The sequence below is a fragment of the Panulirus ornatus genome, chromosome 65 (assembly GCF_036320965.1).
Source record: "Panulirus ornatus isolate Po-2019 chromosome 65, ASM3632096v1, whole genome shotgun sequence".
Lineage (NCBI taxonomy): Eukaryota > Metazoa > Arthropoda > Malacostraca > Decapoda > Palinuridae > Panulirus > Panulirus ornatus.
In genome coordinates, this window is record NC_092288.1 from 15,204,201 (window position 1) to 15,231,177 (window position 26,977).

At 41.6% G+C, this 26,977-nt stretch overlaps 1 protein-coding gene across 2 annotated transcripts in view; it reads right to left on the reverse strand.

Annotated features, from left to right (window-relative positions):
- Positions 1 to 26,977, reverse strand: part of bsf (bicoid stability factor) — a 201,779-nt gene that overhangs the window by 167,484 nt on the left and 7,318 nt on the right. For both annotated transcript variants that reach the window (XM_071658035.1, XM_071658036.1), the window contains exon 2: positions 15,099 to 15,259. In XM_071658035.1, coding sequence (XP_071514136.1) covers positions 15,099 to 15,259 — 161 coding nt within the window. The remainder of the gene's footprint in view (positions 1 to 15,098; positions 15,260 to 26,977) is intronic.

Sequence of the window (26,977 nt, forward strand, 5' to 3'; positions counted from 1 at the left end):
GATCCACTTCCGCTTCCATGGTTCCATCCACTGCCAGATCCACTCCCAGATATCTAAAACACTTTACTTCCTCCAGTTTCTCTCCATTCAAACTTACCTCCCAATTGACTTGACCCTCAACCCTACTGTACCTAATAACCTTGCTCTTATTCACATTTACTCTTAACTTTCTTCTTTCACACACTTTACCAAACTCAGTCACCAGCTTCTGCAGTTTCTCACATGAATCAGCCACCAGCGCTGTATCATCAGCGAACAACAACTGACTCACTTCCCAAGCTCTCTCATCCCCAACAGACTTCATACTTGCCTCTCTTTCCAAAACTCTTGCATTCACCTCCCTAACAACCCCATCCATAAACAAATTAAACAACCATGGAGACATCACACATCCCTGCCGCAAACCTACATTCACTGAGAACCAATCACTTTCCTCTCTATCTACACGTACACATGACTTACATCCTCGATAAAAACTTTTCACTGCTTCTAACAACTTGCCTCCTGCACCATATATTCTTAATACCTTCCACAGAGCATCTCTATCAACTCTATCATATGCCTTCTCCAGATCCATAAATGCTACATATAAATCCATTTGCTTTACTAAGTATTTCTCACATACATTCTTCAAAGCAAACACCTGATCCACACAGCCTCTACCACTTCTGAAACCACATTGCTCTTCCCCAATCTGATGCTCTGTACATGCCTTCACCCTCTCAATCAATACCCTCCCATATAATTTACCAGGAATACTCAACAAACTTATACCTCCGTAATTTGAGCACTCACTCTAATCCCCTTTGCCTTTGTACAATGGCACTATGCACGCATTCCGCCAATCCTCAGGCACCTCACCATGAGTCATACATACATTAAATAACCTTACCAACCAGTCAATAATACAGTCACCCCCTTTTTTAATAAATTCCACTGCAATACCATCCAAACCTGCTGCCTTGCCGGCTTTCATCTTCCGCAAAGCTTTTACTACCTCTTCTCTGTTTACCAAATCATCTTCCCTAACCCTCTCACTTTGCACACCACCTCGACCAAAACACCCTATATCTGCCACTCTATCATCAAACACATTCAACAAACCTTCAAAATACTCACTCCATCTCCTTCTCACATCACCACTACTTATCATCACCTCCCCATTTGCGCCCTTCACTGAAGTTCCCATTTGCTCCCTTGTCTTACGTACTTTATTTACCTCCTTCCAGAACATCTTTTTATTTTCCCTAAAATTTAATGATACTCTCTCACCCCAACTCTCATTTGCCCTTTTTTTCACCTCTTGCACCTTTCTCTTGACCTCCTGTCTCTTTCTTTTATACATCTCCCACTCAATTTCATTTTTTCCCTGCAAAAATCGTCCAAATGCCTCTCTCTTCTCTTTCACTAATACTCTCACTTCTTCATCCCACCACTCACTACCCTTTCTAATCAACCCACCTCCCACTCTTCTCATGCCACAAGCATCTTTTGCGCAATCCATCACTGATTCCCTAAATACATCCCATTCCTCCCCCACTCCCCTTACTTCCATTGTTCTCACCTTTTTCCATTCTGTACTCAGTCTCTCCTGGTACTTCCTCACACAAGTCTCCTTCCCAAGCTCACTTACTCTCACCACCCTCTTCACCCCAACATTCACTCTTCTTTTCTGAAAACCCATACAAAACTTCACCTTAGCCTCCACAAGATAATGATCAGACATCCCTCCAGTTGCACCTCTCAGCACATTAACATCCAAAAGTCTCTCTTTCGCGCGCCTGTCAATTAACACGTAATCCAATAACACTCTCTGGCCATCTCTCCTACTTATATAAGTATACTTATGTATATCTCGCTTTTTAAACCAGGTATTCCCAATCATCAGTCCTTTTTCAGCACATAAATCTACAAGCTCTTCACCATTTCCATTTACAACACTGAACACCCCAGTTATACCAATTATTCCCTCAACTGCCACATTACTCACCTTTGCATTCGAATCACCCATCACTATAACCCGGTCTCGTGCATCAAAACCACTGACACACTCATTCAGCTGCTCCCAAAACACTTGCCTCTCATGATCTTTCTTCTCATGCCCAGGTGCATATGCACCAATAATCACCCATCTCTCTCCATCAACTTTCAGTTTTACCCATATTAATCGAGAATTTACTTTCTTACATTCTATCACATACTCCCACAACTCCTGTTTCAGGAGTATTGCTACTCCTTCCCTTGCTCTTGTCTTCTCACTAACCCCTGACTTTACTCCCAAGACATTCCCAAACCACTCTTCCCCTTTACCCTTGAGCTTCGTTTCACTCAGAGCCAAAACATCCAGGTTCCTTTCCTCAAACATACTAACTATCTCTCCTTTTTCATATATATATATATACATATATATATATATATATATATATATATATATATATATATATATATATATATATATATATATATATATATGGATCTGGAGAAGGCATATGATAAGAGCTGATAGAGATGCTCTGTGGAAGGTATTAAGAATATATGGTGTGGGAGGCAAGTTGTTAGAAGCAGTGAAAAGTTTTTATCGAGGATGTAAGGCATGTGTACGTGTAGGAAGAGAGGAAAGTAATTGGTTCTCAGTGAATGCAGGTTTGCGGCAGGGGTGTATGATGTCTCCATGGTTGTTTAATTTGTTTATGGATGGGGTTGTTAGGGAGGTGAATGCAAGAGTTTTGGAAAGAGGGGCAGGTATGAAGTCTGTTGTGGATGAGAGAGCTTGGGAAGTGAGTCAGTTGTTGTTCGCTGATGATACAGCGCTGGTGGCTGATTCATGTGAGAAACTGCAGAAGCTGGTGACTGAGTTTTGAAAAATGTGTGAAAGAAGAAAGTTAAGAGTAAATGTGAATAAGAGCAAGGTTATTAGGTACAGTAGGGTTGAGGGTCAAGTCAATTGGGAGGTAAGTTTGAATGGAGCAAAACTGGAGGAAGTAAAGTGTTTTAGATATCTGGGAGTGGATCTGGCAGCAGATGGAACCATGGAGGCGGAAGTGAATCATAGGGTGGGGGAGGGGGCGAAAATCCTGGGAGGCTTGAAGAATATGTGGAAGTCGAGAACATTATCTCCAAAAGCAAAATTGGCTATGTTTGAAGGAATAGTGGTTCCAAAAATGTTGTACGGTTGTGAGGCGTGGGTTATGGATGGAGTAGTGCGCAGGAGGGTGGATGTGCTGGAAATGAGATGTTTGAGGACAATATGCGGTGTGAGGTGGTTATATCGAGTAAGTAATGTAAGGGTAAGAGTGATGTGTGGAAATAAAAAGAGCGTGGTTGAGAGAGCAGAAGAGGGTGTTTTGAAATGGTTTGGGCACATGGAGAGAATGAATGAGGAAAGATTGACCAAGAGGATATATGTGTCGGAGGTGGAGGGAACGAGGAGAAGTGGGAGACCAAATTGGAGGTGGAAAGATGGAGTGAAAAAGATTTTGAGTGATCAGGGCATGAACATGCAGGAGGGTGAAAGGAGGGCAAGGAATGGAGTGAAATGGAGCGATGTGGTATACCGGGGTTGACGTGCTGTCAGTGGATTGAATCAAGGCATGTGAAGCGTCTGGGGTAAACCATGGAAAGCGGTGTAGGTATGTATATTTGCGTGTGTGGACGTATGTATATACATGTGTATGGGGGTGGGTTGGGCCATTTCTTTCGTCTGTTTCCTTGCACTACCTCGCAAACGCGGGAGACAGCGACAAAGCAAAAAAAACAAAAAATATATGTATACATATATATATATATATATATATATATATATATATATATATATATATATATATATATATATATATATGGTGGTGTGCAAAGTGAGAGGGTTAGGGAAAATGATTTGGTAAACAGAGAAGAGGTAGTGAAAGCTTTGCGGAAGATGAAAGCCGGCAAGGCAGCAGGTTTGGATGGTATTGCAGTGGAATTTATTAAAAAAGGGGGTGACTGTATTGTTGACTGGTTAGTAGGGTATTTAGTGTATGTATGACTCATGGTGAGGTGCCTGAGGATTGGCGGAATGCGTGCATAGTGCCATTGTACAAAGGCAAAGGGGATAAGAGTGAATGCTCAAATTACAGAGGTATAAGTTTGTTGAGTATTCCCGGTAAATTATATGGGAGGGTATTGATTGAGAGGGTGAAGGCATGTACAGAGCATCAGATTGGGGAAGAGCAGTGTGGTTTCAGAAGTGGTAGAGGATGAGTGGATCAGGTGTTTGCTTTGAAGAATGTATGTGAGAAATACTTAGAAAAGCAAATGGATTTGTATGTAGCACTTATGGATCTGGAGAAGGCATATGATAGAGTTGATAGAGATGGTCTGTGGAAGGTATTAAGAATATATGGTGTGGGAGGAAAGTTGTTAGAAGCAGTGAAAAGTTTTTATCGAGGATGTAAGGCATGTGTACATGTAGGAAGAGAGGAAAGTGATTGGTTCTCAGTGAATGTAGGTTTGCGGCAGGGGTGTGTGATGTCTCCATGGTTGTTTAATTTGTTTATGGATGGGGTTGTTAGGGAGGTAAATGCAAGAGTTTTGGAAAGAGGGGCAAGTATGAAGTCTGTTGGGGATGAGAGAGCTTGGAAAGTGAATCAGTTGTTGTTCGCTGATGATACAGCGCTGGTGGCTGATTCATGTGAGAAACTGCAGAAGCTGGTGACTGAGTTTGGTAAAGTGTGTGGAAGAAGAAAGTTAAGAGTAAATGTGAATAAGAGCAAGGTTATTAGGTACAGTAGGGTTGAGGGTCAAGTCAATTGGGAGGTGAGTTTGAATGGAGAAAAACTGGAGGAAGTGAAGTGTTTTAGATATCTGGGAGTGGATCTGGCAGCGGATGGAACCATGGAAGCGGAAGTGGATCATAGGGTGGGGGAGGGGGCGAAAATTCTGGGGGCCTTGAAGAATGTGTGGAAGTCGAGAACATTATCTCGGAAAGCAAAAATGGGTATGTTTGAAGGAATAGTGGTTCCAACAATGTTGTATGGTTGCGAGGCGTGGGCTATGGATAGAGTTGTGCGCAAGAGGATGGATGTGCTGGAAATGAGATGTTTGAGGACAATGTGTGGTGTGAGATGGTTTCATCGAGTGAGTATCGTAAGGGTAAGAGAGATGTGTGGAAATAAAAAGAGCGTGGTTGAGAGAGCAGAAGAGGGTGTTTTGAAGTGGTTTGGGCACATGGAGAGAATGAGTGAGGAAAGATTGACCAAGAGGATATATGTGTCGGAGGTGGAGGGAACGAGGAGAAGAGGGAGACCAAATTGGAGGTGGAAAGATGGAGTGAAAAAGATTTTGTGTGAAAGGGGCCTGAACATGCAGGAGGGTGAAAGGAGGGCAAGGAATAGAGTGAATTGGAGCGATGTGGTATACCGGGGTTGACGTGCTGTCAGTGGATTGAATCAAGGCATGTGAAGCGTCTGGGGTAAACCATGGAAAGCTGATTAGGTATGTATATTTGCGTGTGTGGACGTATGTATATACATGTGTATGGGAGGGGTTGGGCCATTTCTTTCGTCTGTTTCCTTGCGCTACCTCGGAAACACGGGAGACAGCGACAAAGTATAATAAAAAATGAAAAAAAAAAATATATATATATATATATATATATATATATATATTGCCATTGTACAAAGGCAAAGGGGATAAGAGTGAGTGCTCAAATTACAGAGGTATAAGTTTGTTGAGTATTCCTGGTAAATTATATGGGAGGGTATTGATTGAGAGGGTGAAGGCATGTACAGAGCATCAGAATGGGGAAGAGCAGTGTCGTTTCAGAAGTGGTAGAGGATGTGTGGATCAGGTGTTTGCTTTGAAGAATGTATGTGAGAAATACTTAGAAAAGCAAATGGATTTGTATGTAGCATTTATGGATCTGGAGAAGGCATATGATAAGAGTTGATAGAGATGCTCTATGGAAGGTATTAAGAATATATGGTGTGGGAGGCAAGTTGTTAGAAGCAGTGAAAAGTTTTTATCGAGGATGTAAGGCATGTGTACGTGTAGGAAGAGAGGAAAGTGATTGGTTCTCAGTGAATGTAGGTTTGCGGCAGCGGTGTGTGATGTCTCCATGTTTGTTGAATTTGTTTATGGATGGGGTTGTTAGGGAGGTGAATGCAAGAGTTTTGGAAAGAGGGGCAAGTATGAAGTCTGTTGGGGATGAGAGAGCTTGGGAAGTGAGTCAGTTGTTGTTCGCTGATGATACAGCGCTGGTGGCTGATTCATGTGAGAAACTGCAGAAGCTGGTGACTGAGTTTGGTAAAGTGTGTGAAAGAAGAAAGTTAAGAGTAAATGTGAATAAGAGCAAGGTTATTAGGTACAGTAGGGTTGAGGGTCAAGTCAATTGGGAGGTAAGTTTGAATGGAGAAAAACTGGAGGAAGTGAAGTGTTTTAGATATCTGGGAGTGGATCTGGCAGCAGTTGGAACCATGGAAGCGGAAGTGGATCATAGGGTGGCGGAGGGGGCGTAAATTCTGGGAGCCTTGAAGAATGTGTGGAAGTCGAGAACATTATCTCGGAAAGCAAAAATGGGTATGTTTGAAGGAATAGTGGTTCCAACAATGTTGTATGGTTGCGAGGCGTGGGCTATGGATAGAGTTGTGCGCAGGAGGATGGATGTGCTGGAAATGAGATGTTTGAGGACAATGTGTGGTGTGAGGTGGTTTGATCGAGTAAGTATCGTAAGGGTAAGAGAGATGTGTGGAAATAAAAAGAGCGTGGTTGAGAGAGCAAAAGAGGGTGTTTTGAAATGGTTTGGGCACATGGAGAGAATGAGTGAGGAAAGATTGACCAAGAGGATATATGTGTCGGAGGTGGAGGGAACGAGGAGAAGTGGGAGACCAAATTGGAGGTGGAAAGATGGAGTGAAAAAGATTTTGTGTGATCGGGGCCTGAACATGCAGGAGGGTGAAAGGAGGGCAAGGAATAGAGTGAATTGGATCGATGTGGTATACCGGGGTTGAAGTGCTGTCAGTGGATTGAATCAGGGCATGTGAAGCGTCTGGGGTAAACCATGGAAAGCTGTGTAGGTATGTATATTTGTGTATGTGGACGTATGTATATACATGTGTATGGGGGTGGGTTGGGCCATTTCTTTCGTCTGTTTCCTTGCGCTAACTCGCAAAGGCAGGAGACAGCGACAAAGCAAAAAATATATATATATATATATATATATATATATATATATATATATATATATATATATATATATATATATATATATATATATCCTTCCCTCCTTGTATTTTTAACTTCCTAAAATGGGAAACAGAAGAAGGAGTCACGCGGGGAGTGCTCATCCTCCTCGAAGGCTCAGACTGGGGTGTCTAAATGTGTGTGGATGTAACCAAGATGTGAAAAAAGGAGAGATAGGTAGTATGTTTGAGGAAAGGAACCTGGATGTTTTGGCTCTGAGTGAAACGAAGCTCAAGGGTAAAGGGGAAGAGTGGTTTGGGAATGTCTTGGGAGTAAAGTCAGGGGTTAGTGAGAGGACAAGAGCAATCGAAGGAGTAGCAGTACTCCTGAAACAGGAGTTGTGGGAGTATGTGATAGAATGTAAGAAAGTAAATTCTCGATTAATATGGGTAAAACTGAAAGTTGATGGAGAGGGATGGGTGATTATTGGTGCATATGCACCTGGGCATGAGAAGAAAGATCATGAGAGGCAAGTGTTTTGGGAGCAGCTGAATGAGTGTGTTAGTGGTTTTGATGCACGAGACCGGGTTACAGTGATGGGTGATTTGAATGCAAAGGTGAGTAATGTGGCAGTTGAGGGAATAATTGGTATACATGGGGTGTTCAGTGTTGTAAATGGAAATGGTGAAGAGCTTGTAGATTTATGTGCTGAAAAAGGACTGGTGATTGGGAATACCTGGTTTAAAAAGCGAGATATACATAAGTATACGTATGTAAGTAGGAGAGATAGCCAGAGAGCGTTATTGGATTACTTGTTAATTGACAGGCGCGCGAAAGAGAGACTTTTGGATGTTAATGTGCTGAGAGGTGCAACTGGAGGGATGTCTGATCATTATCTTGTGGAGGCTAAGGTGAAGATTTGTATGGGTTTTCAGAAAAGAAGAGTGAATGTGGGGGTGAAGAGGGTGGTGAGAGTAAGTGAGCTTGGGAAGGAGACTTGTGTGAGGAAGTACCAGGAGAGACTGAGTACAGAATGGAAAAAGGTGAGAACAATGGAAGTAAGGGGAGTGGGGGAGGAATGGGATGTATTCAGGGAATCAGTGATGGATTGCGCAAAAGATGCTTGTGGCATGAGAAGAGTGGGAGGTGGGTTGATTGGAAAGGGTAGTGAGTGGTGGGATGAAGAAGTAAGATTATTAGTGAAAGAGAAGAGAGAGGCATTTGGACAATTTTTGCAGGGAAAAAATGCAATTGAGTGGGAGATGTTTAAAAGAAAGAGACAGGAGGTCAAGAGAAAGGTGCAAGAGGTGAAAAAGAGGGCAAATGAGAGTTGGGGTGAGAGAGTATCATTAAATTTTAGGGAGAATAAAAAGATGTTCTGGAAGGAGGTAAATAAAGAGCGTAAGACAAGGGAGCAAATGGGAACTTCAGTGAAGAGCACAAATGGGGAGGTGATAACAAGTAGTGGTGATGTGAGAAGGAGATGGATTGAGTATTTTGAAGGTTTGTTGAATGTGTTTGATGATAGAGTGGCAGATATAGGGTGTTTTGGTCGAGGTGGTGTGCAAAGTGAGAGGGTTAGGGAAAATGATTTGGTAAACAGAGAAGAGGTAGTAAAAGCTTTACGGAAGATGAAAGCCGGCAAGGCAGCAGGTTTGGATGGTATTGCAGTGGAATTCATTAAAAAAGGGGGTGACTGTATTGTTGACTGGTTGGTAAGGTTATTTAATGTATGTATGACTCATGGTGAGGTGCCTGAGGATTGGCGGAATGCGTGCATAGTGCCACTGTACAAAGGCAAAGCGGATAAGAGTGAGTGCTCAAATTACAGAGGCATAAGTTTGTTGAGTATTCCTGGTAAATTATATGGGAGGGTATTGATTGAGAGGGTGAAGGCATGTACAGAGCATCAGATTGGGGAAGAGCAGTGTCGTTTCAGAAGTGGTAGAGGATGTGTGGATCAGGTGTTTGCTTTGAAGAATGTATGTGAGAAATACTTAGAAAAGCAAATGGATTTGTATGTAGCATTTATGGATCTGGAGAAGGCATATGATAGAGTTGATAGAGATGCTCTGTGGAAGGTATTAAGAATATATGGTGTGGGAGGCAAGTTGTTAGAAGCAGTGAAAAGTTTTTATCGAGGATGTAAGGCATGTGTACATGTAGGAAGAGAGGAAAGTGATTGGTTCTCTGTGAATGTAGGTTTGCGGCAGGGGTGTGTGATGTCTCCATGGTTGTTTAATTTGTTTATGGATGGGGTTGTTAGGGAGGTGAATGCAAGAGTTTTGGAAAGAGGGGCAAGTATGAAGTCTGTTGGGGATGAGAGAGCTTGGGAAGTGAGTCAGTTGTTGTTCGCTGATGATACAGCGCTTGTGGCTGATTCATGTGAGAAACTGCAGAAGCTGGTGACTGAGTTTGGTAAAGTGTGTGAAAGAAGAAAGTTAAGAGTAAATGTGAATAAGAGCAAGGTTATTAGGTACAGTAGGGTTGAGGGTCAAGTCAATTGGGAGGTAAGTTTGAATGGAGAAAAACTGGAGGAAGTAAAGTGTTTTAGATATCTGGGAGTGGATCTGGCAGCGGATGGAACCATGGAAGCGGAAGTGAATCATAGGGTGGGGGAGGGGGGGCGAAAATCCTGGGAGCCTTGAAGAATGTGTGGAAGTCGAGAACATTATCTCGGAAAGCAAAAATGGGTATGTTTGAAGGAATAGTGGTTCCAACAATGTTGTATGGTTGCGAGGTGTGGGCTATGGATAGAGTTGTGCGCAGGAGGATGGATGTGCTGGAAATGAGATGTTTGAGGACAATGTGTGGTGTGAGGTGGTTTGATCGAGTAAGTAATGTAAGGGTAAGAGAGATGTGTGGAAATAAAAAGAGCGTGGTTGAGAGAGCAGAAGAGGGTGTTTTGAAATGGTTTGGGCATATGGAGAGAATGAGTGAGGAAAGATTGACCGAGAGGATATATGTGTCGGAGGTGGAGGGAACAAGAAGTGGGAGACCAAATTGGAGGTGGAAAGATGAAGTGAAAAAGATTTTGTGTGATCGGGGCCTGAACATGCAGGAGGGTGAAAGGAGGGCAAGGAATAGAGTGAATTCGATCGATGTGGTATACCGGGGTTGATGTGCTGTCAGTGGATTGAATCAGGGCATGTGAAGCGTCTGGGGTAAACCATCGAAAGTTGTGTGGGGCCTGGATGTGGAAAGGGAGCTGTGGTTTCGGGCATTACTGCATGACAGCTAGAGACTGAGTGTGAACGAATGGGGCCTTTGTTGTCTTCTCCTAGTGCTACCTCGCACACATGAGGGGGGAGGGGGATGGTATTCCATGTGTGGCGAGGTGGCGATGGGAATGAATAAAGGCAGACAGTGTGAATTGTGTGCATGGGTATATATGTATGTGTCTGTGTGTGTATATATATGTGTACATTGAGATGTATAGGTATGTATATTTGCGTGTGTGGACGTGTATGTATATACATTGTGTATGGGGGTGGGTTGGGCCATTTCTTTCGTCTGTTTCCTTGCGCTACCTCGCAAATGCGGGAGACAGCGACAAAGCAAAATAAATAAATAAATATAAAAATATATATATATATATGAGTGTGTGTGTGTATATAAGTGGATGGGCCATTCTTCATATGTTTCCTTGCGCTACCTTGTTGACGAGGGAAACAGCAATCAAGTATAATAAATATAAACAATATACATCAATAGAAAATTCTAAAAATGTCAATGCTGCAACATGCCCATTTCATATTGCACTTGTTTTTCGTTGCGTGAGGTAGACTCACTTTGTTTTAGTCTCAGTCTGCCTCAAGCTATTGTGTGGTGGTCAGGACGTATACAAAGTGTTTCAGTTATTTCAGAATTCTGATATTCATTAAATAATTCTGCATTCCTTACAATTCAAAATGGCATCGAGGATTGTAAGAGGTGCAATGAAAGCAAGTAGTGTGTCCTCACTTTATTATAAAGAAGTATCCTTTCACAGGAGAGGGGTCTCATCACCTCTATCTCAATCTGGCTCTTGCCTCCAACTATCCAGCTTGGCAAGCGTTCCCATCCTGCCCGGTGCCCGCCACCCAACTATCGTACCACACACTAACTCCTACACCCCCCCCATGAGATTTTGGTATCTAAATGTGATACTTTGTTACAACAAACTAAAAACAAAACAAAACAAAAAAAATTGAAATTACAATTCAACATAGCATAAAGCAAACATAAACATAAATCAATGCTCAGCAACAATACACTTTCTTTACATGCGAGCAGAACAAATAAGACAACAAATCAGTGTGTTCACTCTTCACAGGAGCCACCACAAACATAATCTTGCAAGTGTGTAGGGCAGTGTCTCACATGGTGAGGGCGCTGCCACCTTAGGCTGGGTGTGCCACAACAAGGAGCGGAGGCACTGCTGGTAGGTACTCTCCTTGACCCACAAGTGTCATGGGGATTGGCAAAAACCAGGAGCATGATATCGGTTTCTCAAAGACAGGCGGCCACTTCCAACCAGCTTCACTGAGTTTTGTCTATGTGGCTTCACCTCCACTACCACACCCAACCTGTCCCATACCATTGCAATAACGTTCTGCACGCGGCTGGGGCAACGTGGCAGTTTCATCTGCTAGGCCGCCCTGCATGAGAGCCTGGCTCTCTACTATGGCCTGCTCCCTGTTTCCCACAGCAGTTCTCCATTGCCTGTTTTCTAGAGCAGTCTCCATTGCCTGTTTATCAGATAATGTTGCCAGGGCACCGGGACACCATCTCACAACTGTCTTCCTGCTGCCAGCTGTGCGATTGATGGGACTGTTCAGATATTAGATCATAGCCTGAGTCACTTTCCTGTTGTTCAGGCTACCTCCAACACCTATGTTGCCCCTTAACACCCATTTGGCTGCCTCTGATAATGCTGTCGCATGTCCATTGGACTGGGGAAGTGGGCTGGGGAGATGCAAGCCATGATTCCCCATTTTTTGTAGAAAGCTTCCATCTCCTCTTGAAGAAGGTGAGCAGCCTTGCCATAACTTGGGATTTTCCCACATAGGTTCGAATCCTACTCACTGCACCACTTGAGAGGTACAAAGAAAGCAGGTAGTTCATCCTCACTTTATCATAAAGAAGTATCCTTTCACAGGACAGGGGTGGCATCAACTCTATCTCAGTCTGACTTCTGCCTCCAACTGCCCAGTGGGTGTTCCCGTCCTGCCAGGTGCCCGCTGCCCAACTATCGTACCACACACTAAACCCTACAGTGATAGAGGAGTTAAAAGGAAGTGTGAACTTAAATGTGGCACAGAAATAAGTTACATTTGATTTAACAGACTTTCAGCAATAGCAGACACCCTATCCCCTCTATCAGTCTGTCAAATCGAGGGTTTACTGTATATAATAAACATATCATATATATATATATATATATATTTTTTTTTTTGTCGCTGTCTCCCGCGTTTGCGAGGTAGCGCAAGGAAACAGACGAAAGAAAATGGCCCACCCACCCCCATACACATGTATATACATACGTCCACACACGCAAATATACATACCTACACAGCTTTCCATGGTTTACCCCAGACGCTTCACATGCCCTGATTCAATCCACTGACAGCACGTCAACCCCGGTAAACCACATCGCTCCAATTCACTCTATTCCTTGCCCTCCTTTCACCCTCCTGCATGTTCAGGCCCCAATCACACAAAATCTTTTTCACTCCATCTTTCCACCTCCAATTTGGTCTCCCTCTTCTCCTCGTTCCCTCCACCTCCGACACATATATCCTCTTAGTCAATCTTTCCTCACTCATTCTCTCCATGTGCCCAAACCATTTCAAAACACCCTCTTCTGCTCTCTCAACCACGCTCTTTTTATTTCCACACATCTCTCTTACCCTTACGTTACTTACTCGATCAAACCACCTCACACCACACATTGTCCTCAAACATCTCATTTCCAGCACATCCATCCTCCTGCGCACCACTCTATCCATAGCCCACACCTCGCAACCATACAACATTGTTGGAACCACTATTCCTTCAAACATACCCATTTTTGCTTTCCAAGATAATGTTCTCGACTTCCACACATTCTTCAAGGCTCCCAGAATTTTCGCCCCCTCCCCCATCCTATGATCCACTTCCGCTTCCATGGTTCCATCCGCTGCCAGATCCACTCCCAGATATCTAAAACACTTTACTTCCTCCAGTTTTTCTCCATTCAAACTCACCTCCCAATTGACTTGACCCTCAACCCTACTGTACCTAATAACCTTGCTCTTATTCACATTTACTCTTAACTTTCTTCTTTCACACACTTTACCAAACTCAGTCACCAGCTTCTGCAGTTTCTCACATGAATCAGCCACCAGCGCTGTATCATCAGCGAACAACAACTGACTCATTATTATTATCTGTTACCTCACTATTCACGTTTCTGCTCATATGGTATCAGTAAAACAAGATTAAATGCCAATGATTGGCAACTTGGTGTTGATATCTCCTGAGCTCTTTGCTTGCTCACTATATACATGAGAACAGTTAATGTAAATCTTGATATGCTAAGGCAGTATTCTTCAAACATAATATACACCTTTACATGCAATTAAGATCACTCATGCTCAAGGAGAAATTATGGAGAACATAGAGCAAATGCCTCCACTTACTGTGCGGCAGTTCTACTTAACAATATTATCAAAGCTGAATTCCTTATATAAATGCTTAGATTAATAATACAGTTGTAATGTACTGTAAGTGTCCGGGCATTTTATCAAAATTCTAATGCGAAATTGGGCTAAGAGATCTCCCCCAAGATAGTACTCTCTCTCTCTCTCTCTCTCTCTCTCTCTCTCTCTCATCCTAATAAATCCTATGGAAAAATTGGTGCCACGATTCAGTGATTCTAACAAGTTGTTTTCTAGGGGCACACTTCTAATGTACAATAATGATTAGGTGTCACATATAATGAATTGTGTTACCAGCACTGTAAGTCTCACTCATGTGTCACACAGATGTGCCATTATCTAATTTTTTTTCAAAATGTAAAGGACATTGTTTTCTCTCTGCAACACTACATCTAGCAGTATCAATTGGATACTTTTTCATTGCTTCAATACCATTCTAAGGGCAGAATATATGAAAATACTGTATAATACAAATAAAAAAAAAATGAGTTTTACAAATTCAAACAGCAAAAACAATGGTGACATGGGCCAACTCTACATATTAATGCTTCACACTGGTTACAATCTTGAATGGTCTGGACCACAGATTCTGGAACTCTACAAAATTAAGAAAAATGGACTTCCATCATTCAAACTGTTCCACTTTAAGAATTCAATTCAAATGTTTGAATAAATAAAAAGATTATTTCTTTAAAAAATAAATTTTCTTCATAGCTCAAGATTTTCCTGTGGTGAATGCTATGTGCTAGCCCTTCCTTTTGACAAATGGTAGGAGCATTAGATAGAAGTAACAGGAAGGAACATTTAAGTAGAAACAGGAGCATTAGGTAGAGGAAGTCAGTAAGAACATTAGGTGGGAGCCTCTGTAAACACTGTGCGAAACTTGCCCTTTGCCAGTGGCCTGTTAAAGGTGAAGAACTGAAAGCTAAGAAGTAGCACTGGAGTCACTGGTTACGGAGACTCCACTGCCATGATCACCTCCATGAGGAAGTTCCAGAAGGGAACAGGCATCAGAGATATAGATAAATAGACAGTCAACAGGTAACAAATTTCAAAGATCTTTCCAGGGTAATGATTCAACAAATGAATAACATGCACAGCAGGCAAGGAGCATGCACAATAGCATTATAAAATCATATCTGAATCTTGATACTTCAGGTGAGCCAAGTGTGGTGTTACGTAACTTTCTGACCAATAAAAATTCTATGGTATATTAGCACAAACTATAGCTACAGCAAAAGCATAAGTATCAGATAAGCTTACTTAGGGCTTTAATTTCTCCAAAAATTTCTTCAATATCCTTCTTGTATATGCGTCCAGTCCTTCGTATGTCAGTGTCGATTCGGTATAGAGCTTTATCAATGCCTTGCACTGAAGCTTGTCCAACTTTAACATTTTCTGCATGTTTTTGTGCAGTTAGCAATCTGAAAGAATATTTGCATCAAGCTAAGGAAAAAAATGTTTATACAGCATTCTTCACTATTCTTCCTCCTTAAAGAATAAAAAGCATCTCACACTGCATTCTCTATCAAATAAGTAATACCATTAATATTCTCATGGAAAAAGCAGATGCAAAAATGCAGATTTCTGTCTTAAATCATTCAGAATTCATGCTTCATTTCTGCAAATATTATACTTCAAATAAATAGGATCACTCAAGTAAGAAAAAATGAAAAAGACATACTGTACATCTACCCAAACAAATTAAGACTGTTAAGACTGTTCAAAAAATAAATAGTACAATTCATCAGCAGCAAAAGTGGGTGGCCTAAACAGCATCTCCAAACAATGAAGCCCTTTACAATCACTGTTACTACTGTTGCATGTATACCTCTTCAGTCTGCTATACCTCTTACTGCAAAATCTTTGCTCTTGTTTCAATGACTACCGTGGCTTTGGGGTAACACTCTATGCATGGCAATTTGAGTTTCACCTTAAACAATTCCCTTTAGGTACAGCTAATTTCTATTACCTATTTGTACTGTATGGGGAATGAGATTAACATTCATGGGCACCATCTAGTACATTTTTCCTACTATCATACAATTTCTTAAGCTTCTGTATGCTTTCTAAATTACCTATTCAATGCTGAGTGTATTCATTTCATCAAAAGTGCTCATGGCTAAAAAAAAAAAAAGTAAAATGAAGAAACATATATAGCTAAACAATATACGTTGAACACATTTCCTTTAGGCTTCAGCATAAAATGCAACAAAAAAGACAAAGGTATATGAATAAACAGACATAAGGGCACACAAACTATAACAAGAAATCTTAGGAACATTTCAACATTTCAGAAGTCGTGAAAAAGACATAATCATGACTATTTCAAACAAATAAATACAATGATTGGGAACTGGCACTGTACTGTACTTTTCCTCCAATGCAATACACATAACACATATTTGGTACAGCATTCTGTTATAACTAAACTGGGCCTCATTAAATGAGACATAAAATTCTACAAATCTGCACGAATATGGCCTTAAAACACTAAAATTACATTATCAAGATACATCAAACTGTATCATAGAGCATACAGTAAAATCTGCTACTTCAGCTAAAAGCTAGTTGAGTTAAATAAACCAGTGACCTTAAACTTTCATTGATATTTCTGCATATTTGATGTTATATGTACATATCTAACAGTACTGCAACTATGGACTTTCTATACATATTTATTTATTTATTTTGCTTTGTCGCTGTCTCCTGCGTTTGTGAGGTAGTGCAAGGAAACAGACGAAAGAAATGGCCCAACCCACCACCATACACATGTATATACATACACGTCCCCACATGCAAATATACATACCTAATCATCTCAATGTACACATATATATACACACACAGACATATACATATATGCACATGCACACAATTCACACTGTCTGCCTTTATTCATTCCCATCGCCACCTCGCCACACACGGAATAACATCCCCCTCCCCCCTCATGTGTGCGAGGTAGCGCTAGGAAAAGACAACAAAGGCCCCATTCGTTCACACTCAGTCTCTAGCTGTCATGCAATAATGCCCGAAAACACAGCTCCCTTTCCACATCCAGGCCCCACACAACTTTCCATGGTTTACCCCAGACGCTTCACATGCCCTGATTCAATCCATTGACAGCACGTCGACCCAGGTATACCACATCGATCCAATTTACTCTATTCCTTGCACGCCTTTCACCCTCCTGCATGTTCAGGCCCCGATCACACAAAATCTTTTTCACTCCATTTTTCCACCTCCAATTTGGTCTCCCACTTCTCCTCGTTCCCTCCACCTCCGACACATATATCCTCTTGGTCAATCTTTCCTCACTCATTCTCTCCATGTGCCCAAACCATTTCAAAACACCCTCTTCTGCTCTCTCAACCACGCTCTTCTTATTTCCAAACATCTCTCTTACCCTTACATTACTTACTCAATCAAACCACCTCACACCACACATTGTCCTCAAACATCTCATTTCCAGCACATCCATCCTCCTGCGCACAACTCTATCCATAGCCCATGCCTCGCAACCATACAACATTGTTGGAACCACTATTCCTTCAAACATACCCATTTTTGCTTTCCGAGATAATGTTCTCGACTTCCACACATTCTTCAAGGCTCCCAGGATTTTCGCCCCCTCCCCCACCCTATGATTCACTTCCGCTTCCATGGTTCCATCCGCTGCCAGATCCACTCCCAGATATCTAAAACACTTTACTTCCTCCAGTATTTCTCCTTTCAAACTTACCTCCCAATTGACTTGACCCTCAACCCTACTGTACCTTATTCACATTTACTCTTAACTTTCTTCTTTCACACACTTTACCAAACTCTTATTCACATTTACTCTTAACTTTCTTCTTTCACACACTTTACCAAACTCTTATTCACATTTACTCTTAACTTTCTTCTTTCACACACTTTACCAAACTCAGTCACCAGCTTCTGCAGTTTCTCACATGAATCAGCCACCAGCACTGTATCATCAGCGAACAACAACTGACTCACTTCCCAAACTCTCTCATCCCCAACAAACTGCATACTTGCCCCTCTTTCCAAAACTCTTGCATTCACCTCCCTAACAACCATGGAGACATCACACACCCCTGCCACAAACCTACATTCACTGAGAACCAATCACTTTCCTCTCTTCCTACACGTACACATGCCTTACATCCTCGATAAAAACTTTTCACTGCTTCTAACAACTTGCCTCCCACACCATATATTCTTAATAAATTCCACAGAGCATCTCTATCATATGCCTTCTCCAGATCCATAAATGCTACATACAAATCCATTTGCTTTTCTAAGTATTTCTCACATACATTCTTCAAAGCAAACACCTGATCCACACATCCTCTACCACTTATGAAACCACACTGCTCTTCCCCAATCTGATGCTCTGTACATGCCTTCACCCTCTTAATCAATACCCTCCCATATAATTAACCAGGAATACTCAACAAACTTATACCTCTGTAATTTGAGCACTCACTCTTATCCCCTTTGCCTTTATACAATGGCACTACGCACGCATTTCGCCAATCCTCAGGCACCTCACCATGAGTCATACATACATTAAATAACCTTACCAACCAGTCAACAATACAGTCACCCCCTTTTTTAATAAATTCCACTGCAATACCATCCAAACCTGCTGCCTTGCTGGCTTTCATCTTCCGCAAAGCTTTTACTACCTCTTCTCTGTTTACCAAGTCATTTTTCCTAACCCTCTCACTTTGCACAACACCCTGACCAAAACACCCTATATCTGCCACTCTATCATCAAACACATTCAACAAACCTTCAAAATACTCACTCCATCTCCTTCTCACATCACCACTACTTGTTATCACCTCCCCATTAGCCCCCTTCACTGAAGTTCCCATTTGCTCCCTTGTCTTACGCACTTTATCTAACTCCTTCCAGAACATCTTTTTATATAAATTTAATGATACTCTCTCACCCCAACTCTCATTTGCCATCTTTTTCACCTCTTGCACCTTTCTCTTGACCTCCTGTCTCTTTCTTTTATACATCTCCCACTCATTTGCATTTTTTCCCTGCAAAAATTGTCCAAATGCCCCTCTCTTCTCTTTCACTAATTATCTTACTTCTTCATCCCACCACTCACTACCCTTTCTAATCAACCCACCTCCCACTCTTCTCAAGCCACAAGCATCTTTTGTGCAAGCCATCACTGCTTCCCTAAATACATCCCATTCCTCCCCCACTCCCCTCACCTCCTTTGTTCTCACCTTTTTCCATTCCGTACTCAGTCTCTCCTGGTACTTCCTCACACAAGTCTCCTTCCCAAGCTCACTTACTCTCACCACCCTCTTTTCCCCAACATTCTCTCTTCTTTTCTGAAAACCCATACAAATCTTCACCTTCGCCTCCACAAGATAATGATCAGACATCCCTCCAGTTGCACCTTTCAGCACATTAACATCCAAAAGTCTCTCTCTCGCGCGCCTGTCAATTAACACGTAATCCAATAACGCTCTCTGGCCATCTCTCTTACTTACATACGTATACTTATGTATATCTCGCTTTTTAAACCAGGTATTCCCAATCACCAGTCCTTTTTCAGCACATAAATCTACAAGCTCTTCACCATTTCCATTTCCAACACTGAACACCCTATGTATACCAATTATTCCCTCAACTGCCACATTCCTCACCTTTGTATTCAAATCACCCATCACTATAACCCGGTCTTGTGCATCAAAACCACTAACACACATACATACATATTCCATACATATCAATACAAAATCAGGGCATGTGAAATGTCCGGGTTAAACCATGGAAAGGTCTGTGGGGCCTGGGGTGATGACTGCTGTTTCAAGTGGGGCAGCATGGCGCTAGTAATGGATGAAGGCGAGCAAGTATGAATATGTAAATGTGGACTATGAAATTAAGCAAGGTGGAGGGAATTCATTAAGAAGGGGTGACTGTATCGGTGATTGGTTGGTGATGTTCAATTTATGTACAGATCATGATGAAGTGCCTGAGGATTGGATGAATGCATGTATAGTGCTATTGTATAAATGAACAGGATGTTGAGAGATAGATTATAAATAGTAACAAATAAAATGTTGAGAGATAGCCTACAAATAGTAATGAATAGGATGTTAAGAGATAGCCTATGATGATATCTATCAACTGCTTGTCACTCTTGACTGTTCGTAGCTCATGGCCAGAACTAGCAACAGACTGAAGTTCAGAAGCGTCTCCTCTTGTCTGTAAACACAATATAACTGATACATATCGATGTTCACACTTACCAGTGGAGGTACAGAATGTTTCCGTACATATGTGTTTCGTTCATCATAGATTTCCAAACACGTCCAATCCATATGAGTGAAAACCATATGAAAGACAAACAATAAACAGAACGTATAGTGTGAACAGCCCCACTGATTTCTAAGTAGAAATAATTTGTGTACAAAAGCCATACAAAGATGAACCATATAGTATGAATCAGGCAAAAGAAAATTACATTACTCAATGGGACCATCAGCTAAAAAGAATCAACAACACAGCACCTCTAAGGGTATTCACAGGAAGAATTAACTAAACAGGGTCAGTTCTAATTGGTTGACAAAGAGATAAAAGCAAATGATATACTGCTGTCGGCTGGGCAGGCGCACATCTCTACTGTGGCTAGAAACTGAGAACAAGAAACATGTAAGTCATCACTAAACACAGCTCTGACATAAGTGAGCGATGACATCATATGACTGACTCATGGTTGCCTACCAGCTATCACACCACTTCACACCTGACTGCACATCGTCTTCGCTCCCACAACCTAAGCCACAGACATGGACTTGTTTCACAACACTAAGTCTATACAGTATAATACAACCTAACACACACACAACAACACAATTACATGGTTCTTCAATTTGTTTATGGATGGGGTAGTTAGGGAGGTAAATGCAGGAGTTTTGGAGAGAGGGGCAAGTATGCAGTCTTTTGGGGATGAGAAGGCTGGGGAAGTAAGTCAGATGTTGTTTGCAGATAATACAGCTCTAATGGCTAATTTGTGGGAGAAACTGCAGAAGTTGGTGACTGAGTTTGGTAAAGTGAGTGAAAGGACAAAGTTGAGAGTAAATGTGAATGAGAGCAAGGTTATTAGGTTCAGTAGGGTTGAGGGAAAAGTTAATTGGGATATAAGTTTGAATGGAGAAAAACTGGAGGTGAAGTGTTTTAGATATCTGGTAGTGGACTTAGCAGTGGGTGGAGCCATGGAAGCGGAAGTGAGTCACAGGGTACGGGAAGGAGTGAAGGTTCTGGGAGCGTTGAAGAATGTGTGGATGGCAAGAACGTTATCTCGAAGAGCAAAAATGGGTATGTTTGAAGGAATAGTGGTTCCAACAATGTTATATAGTTGTGAGGCATGGGCTATAGAAAGGGCTGTGTGGAGAAGGGTAGATGTGTTGGAAATGATATGTTTGAGGACAATATGTGATGTGAGGTGGTGTGACTAAGTAATGAAAGGGTAAGAGAGATGTGTGGTAATAAAAAGAGTGTGGCTGAGAGAGCAGGAGAGGGTGTGTTGAAATGGTTTGGACACATGGAAAGAATGAGTGAGGAAAGATTGACAAAGAGGATATATGTGTCAGAGGTCAAGGGAAGAAGGAGAAGTGAGAGATCAAACTGGAGGTGGCAGGATGAAGTGAAAAAGATTTTGAGCGATCGGGGAATGAACATGCAGGAGGGTGAAAGGTATGCAAGGAATAGAGGGAATTGGAACAATGTGGTATACCGGGGTCAACATGCTGTCAATGGACTGAAACAGGGCATGAGAAGCATGGGGTAAACCATGGAAAGGTCTGTGGGGCCTGGATGCGGAAAGGGAGCTGCGGTTTCGGTGCATTACACGACAACTAAAGACCGAGTGTGAGCGAATGTGGCCTTTTTTTGTCTGTTCCTGGTGCTGCCTCGCTGGAGGGGGAGGGGATGCTATTTTGTGTGTGGTGGGGTGGTGAAAGGAATGGATGAAGGCAGCAAGTATGGATATGTACATGTGTATATATGTAAATGTCTGTGTATATATATGTATAAATTGAACTGTATATGTGTCTGTGTGTGTGTGGGTGTTTATGTATATATGTGTGTGTGTGGGTGGGTTGGGCGATTCATTGTCTAATTCCTTGTACTACCTCACTAACACGGGAGACAGCGGTTAAGTATAAAAATGAATAATAATTTTTTTTTCCGGTCTCCCGCGTTTGCGAGGTAGCGCAAGGAAACAGATGAAAGAAATGGCCCAACCCACCCCCATACACATGTATATACATACGTCCACACACGCAAATATACATACCTACACAGCTTTCCATGGTTTACCCCAGACGCTTCACATGCCCTGATTCAATCCAATGACAGCACGTCAACCCCGGTATACCACATCAATCCAATTCACTCTATTCCTTGCCCTCCTTTCACCCTCCTGCATGTTCAGGCCTCGATCACACAAAATCTTTTTCACTCCATCTTTCCACCTCCAATTTGGTCTCCCACTTCTCGTTCCCTCCACCTCCGACACATATATCCTCTTGGTCAATCTTTCCTCACTCATTCTCTCCATGTGCCCAAACCATTTCAAAACATCCTCTTCTGCTCTCTCAACCACGCTCTTTTTATTTCCACACATCTCTCTTACCCTTACGTTACTTACTCGATCAAACCACCTCACACCACACATTGTCCTCAAACATCTCATTTCCAGCACATCCATCCTCCTGTGCACAACTCTATCCATAGCCCATGCCTCGCAACCATACAACATTGTTGGAACCACTATTCCTTCAAACATACCCATTTTTGCCTTCCGAGATAATGTTCTCGACTTCCACACATTCTTTAAGGCTCCCAGAATTTTCACCCCCTCCGCCACCCTATGATCCACTTCCGCTTCCATGGTTCCATCCGCTGCCAGATCCACTCCCAGATATCTAAAACACTTTACTTCCTCCAGTTTTGCTCAATTCAAACTTACCTCCCAATTGACTTGACCCTCAACCCTACTGTACCTAATAACCTTGCTCTTATTCACATTTACTCTTAACTTTCTTCTTTCACACACTTTACCAAACTCAGTCACCAGCTTCTGCAGTTTCTCACATGAATCAGCCACCAGTGCTGTATCATCAGCGAACAACAACTGACTCACTTCCCAAGCTCTCTCATCCCCAACAGACTTCATACTTGCCCCTCTTTCCAAAACTCTTGCATTCACCTCCCTAACAACCCCATCCATAAACAAATTAAACAACCATGGAGACATCACACACCCCTACCGCATACATTCACTGAGAACCAATCACTTTCCTCTCTTCCTACACGTACACATGCCTTACATCCTCGATAAAAACTTTTCACTGCTTCTAACAACTTGCCTCCCACACCATATATTCTTAATACCTTCCACAGAGCATCTCTATCAACTCTATCATATGCCTTCTCCAGATCCATAAATGCTACATACAAATCCATTTGCTTTTCTAGGTATTTCTCACATACATTCTTCAAAGCAAACACCTGATCCACACATCCTCTACCACTTCTGAAACCACACTGCTCTTCCCCAATCTGATGCTCTGTACATGCCTTCACCCTCTTAATCAATACCCTCCCATATAATTTACCAGGAATACTCAACAAACTTATACCTCTGTAATTTGAGCATTCACTCTTATCCCCTTTGCCTTTGTACAATGGCACTATGCACGCATTCCGCCAATCCTCAGAAACCTCACCATGAGTCATACATACATTAAATAACCTTACCAACCAGTCAATAATACAGTCACCCCCTTTTTTAATAAATTCCACTGCAATACCATCCAAACCTGCTGCCTTGCCGGCTTTCATCTTCCGCAAAGCTTTCACTACCTCTTCTCTGTTTACCAAATCATTTTCCCTAACTCTCTCACTTTGTACACCACCTCGACCAAAACACCCTATATCTGCCACTCTATCATCAAACACATTCAACAAACCTTCAAAATACTCACTCCATCTCCTTCTCACATCACCACTACTTGTTATCACCTCCCCATTTGCGCCCATCACTGAAGTTCCCATTTGCTCCCTTGTCTTACGCACTTTATTTACCTCCTTCTAGAACATCTTTTTATTCTCCCTAAAATTTAATGATACTCTCTCACCCCAACTCTCATTTGCCCTCTTTTTCACCTCTTGAACCTTTCTCTTGACCTCCTGTCTCTTTCTTTTATACATCTCCCACTCAATTGCATTTTTTCCCTGCAAAAATCGTCCAAATGCCTCTCTCTTCTCTTTCACTAATAATCTTACTTCTTCATCCCACCACTCACTACCCTTTCTAATCAACCCACCTCCCACTCTTCTCATGCCACAAGCATCTTTTGCGCAATCCATCACTGATTCCCTAAATACATCCCATTCCTCCCCCACTCCCCTTACTTCCATTGTTCTCACCTTTTTCCATTCTGTACTCAGTCTCTCCTGGTACTTCCTCACACAAGTCTCTTTCCCAAGCTCACTTACTCTCACCACCCTCTTCACCCCAACATTCACTCCTCTTTTCTGAAAACCCATACAAATCTTCACCTTAGCCTCCACAAGATAATGATCAGACATCCCTCCAGTTGCACCTCTCAGCACATTAACATCCAAAAGTCTCTCTTTCGCGCGCCTGTCAATTAACACGTAATCCAATAGCGCTCTCTGGCCATCTCTCCTACTTACATGCGTATATTTATGTATATCTCGCTTTCTAAACCAGGTATTCCCAATCACCAGTCCTTTTTCAGCACATAAATCTACAAGCTCTTCACCATTTCCATTTACAACACTGAACACCCCATGTATACCAATTATTCCCTCAACTGCCACATTACTCACCTTTGCATTCAAATCACCCATAACTATAACCTGGTCTCATGCATCAAAACCACTAACACACTCATTCAGCTGCTCCCATAACACTTGCCTCTCATGATCTTTCTTCTCATGCCCAGGTGCATATGCACCAACAATCACCCATCTCTCTCCATCAACTTTCAGTTTTACCCATATTAATCGAGAATTTACTTTCTTACATTCAATCACATACTCCCACAACTCCTGTTTCACGAGTACTGCTACTCCTTCCCTTGCTCTTGTCCTCTCACTAACCCCTGACTTTACTCCCAAGACATTCCCAAACCACTCTTCCCCTTTACCCTTGAGCTTCGTTTCACTCAGAGCCAAAACATCCAGGTTCCTTTCCTCAAACATACTACCCATCTCTCCTTTTTTCACATCTTGGTTACATCCACACACATTTAGACACCCCAGTCTGAGCCTTCGAGGAGGATGAGTACTCCCCGCGTGACTCCTTCTTCTGTTTCCCATTTTAGAAAGTTAAAAAAATACAAGGAGGGGAGGATGTCTGGCCCCCCGCTCCCTTCCCCTCTAGTCGCCTTCTACGACACGGGAGGAATGCGTGGGAAGTATTCTTTCACCCCTATCCCCAGGGATAATATATATATATATATATATATATATATATATATATATATATATATATATATATATATATATATATATACATATATATTTATACATACACATATATATATATATATATACATATATATATATATATATACATATATATATATATATATATATATATATATATATATATATATATATACTTTTTTTTCTTTCTTTCATACTATTCGCCATTTCCCGCATTAGCGAGGTAGCGTTAAGAACAGAGGACTGGGCCTTAGAGGGAATATCCTCACCTGGCCCCCTTCTCTGTTCCTTCTTTTGGAAAATAAAAAAAAAAACGAGAGGGGAGGATTTCCAGCCCCCCGCTCCCTCCCCTTTTAGTCGCCTTCTACGACACGCAGGGAATACGTGGGAAGTATTCTTTCTCCCCTATCCTCCAGCCCCTACCAGGTAATAATATCGCCAAGGCTTCACTGTGTCCCATCCTGTCCATGCACACTATATAATTACCTATTCCTAATTACATACAGTATTTGTACTGTAAAGAGACAGTGCTACCTTCAAGGGGCCCCATCTGTTGTACAATCTCTACTTTCATACAACTTCTTAATTTCACGTATGTCGTCTACATTAAACATGTCCTGTCATTCTGTTACATTCATTCACCACTCATGCTATAAAACTACTTCATTCTATCTTTTTAAACATGTTTCTATCTTAATTTCATGTTATGTTCACTGGTTTAACCATTCCTACAGCTCTTGAAGATCTGTTCACCAGCTACATCAACCTGTTTTAAAAGCTTAAAGGTGGTGATTAGTTCACCCCCCTACTGTTTTCTCTTCCTTGGTGGGCAAATTTCTAGCCTCTGGCCTTTCCCTGAAAATCAGTTCTCTTAAATCTGCTGCTGTTATTGTTATATATACATATATATATATACATACACATACATACGCACATACACACACACACACACACATATATATATATATATATATATATATATATATATGTTTCTGACAACCTTTTTTGTGGATGTGAAAATGAGAAGTAATTTTGATATGACCCTGTTCATGAGTTTTATGAAGAACTAGGAATGGCAGTACAAATGAGATGCTAAGCAATTAGTACCCAGATGCAATAATTCTTCTTTTTCAACTGTAAGAATTCCATTGTGCACTGTATACAGTGGCAAAGCATGGTTCATAATAGGCCTATATATGTGAAATATTACTGGAGTGATAGTTTTTCATACATGGTGTTTTGACAAGAAAATAGTGAAATTGGAGAAAAATGTAGCTTAGACATTGAAATTGAAGCTTATTGATACAGTGGTTAAATTGATGAAAACTGCTATTGACGTTTGTGTAAATAAATTATACATTTCCTTTTTCCATAGCCAGAGGTTGAACCATTATGTGACATTCATTTTTTCATTCATTTCAAGCTAGAAGTTTCAGTTTTCTAAATTGTTTCTTACATTTTTCATATGTATATATATGTATGTGTGTGTGTGTGTATATGTGCGTATGTATGTGTATGTGTGTGTATGTGTATATGTATATATATATGTATATCATCCCTGGGGAAAGGGGTGAAAGAATACTTCCCACGTATTCCTCGCGTGTCGTAGAAAGCGACTAGAG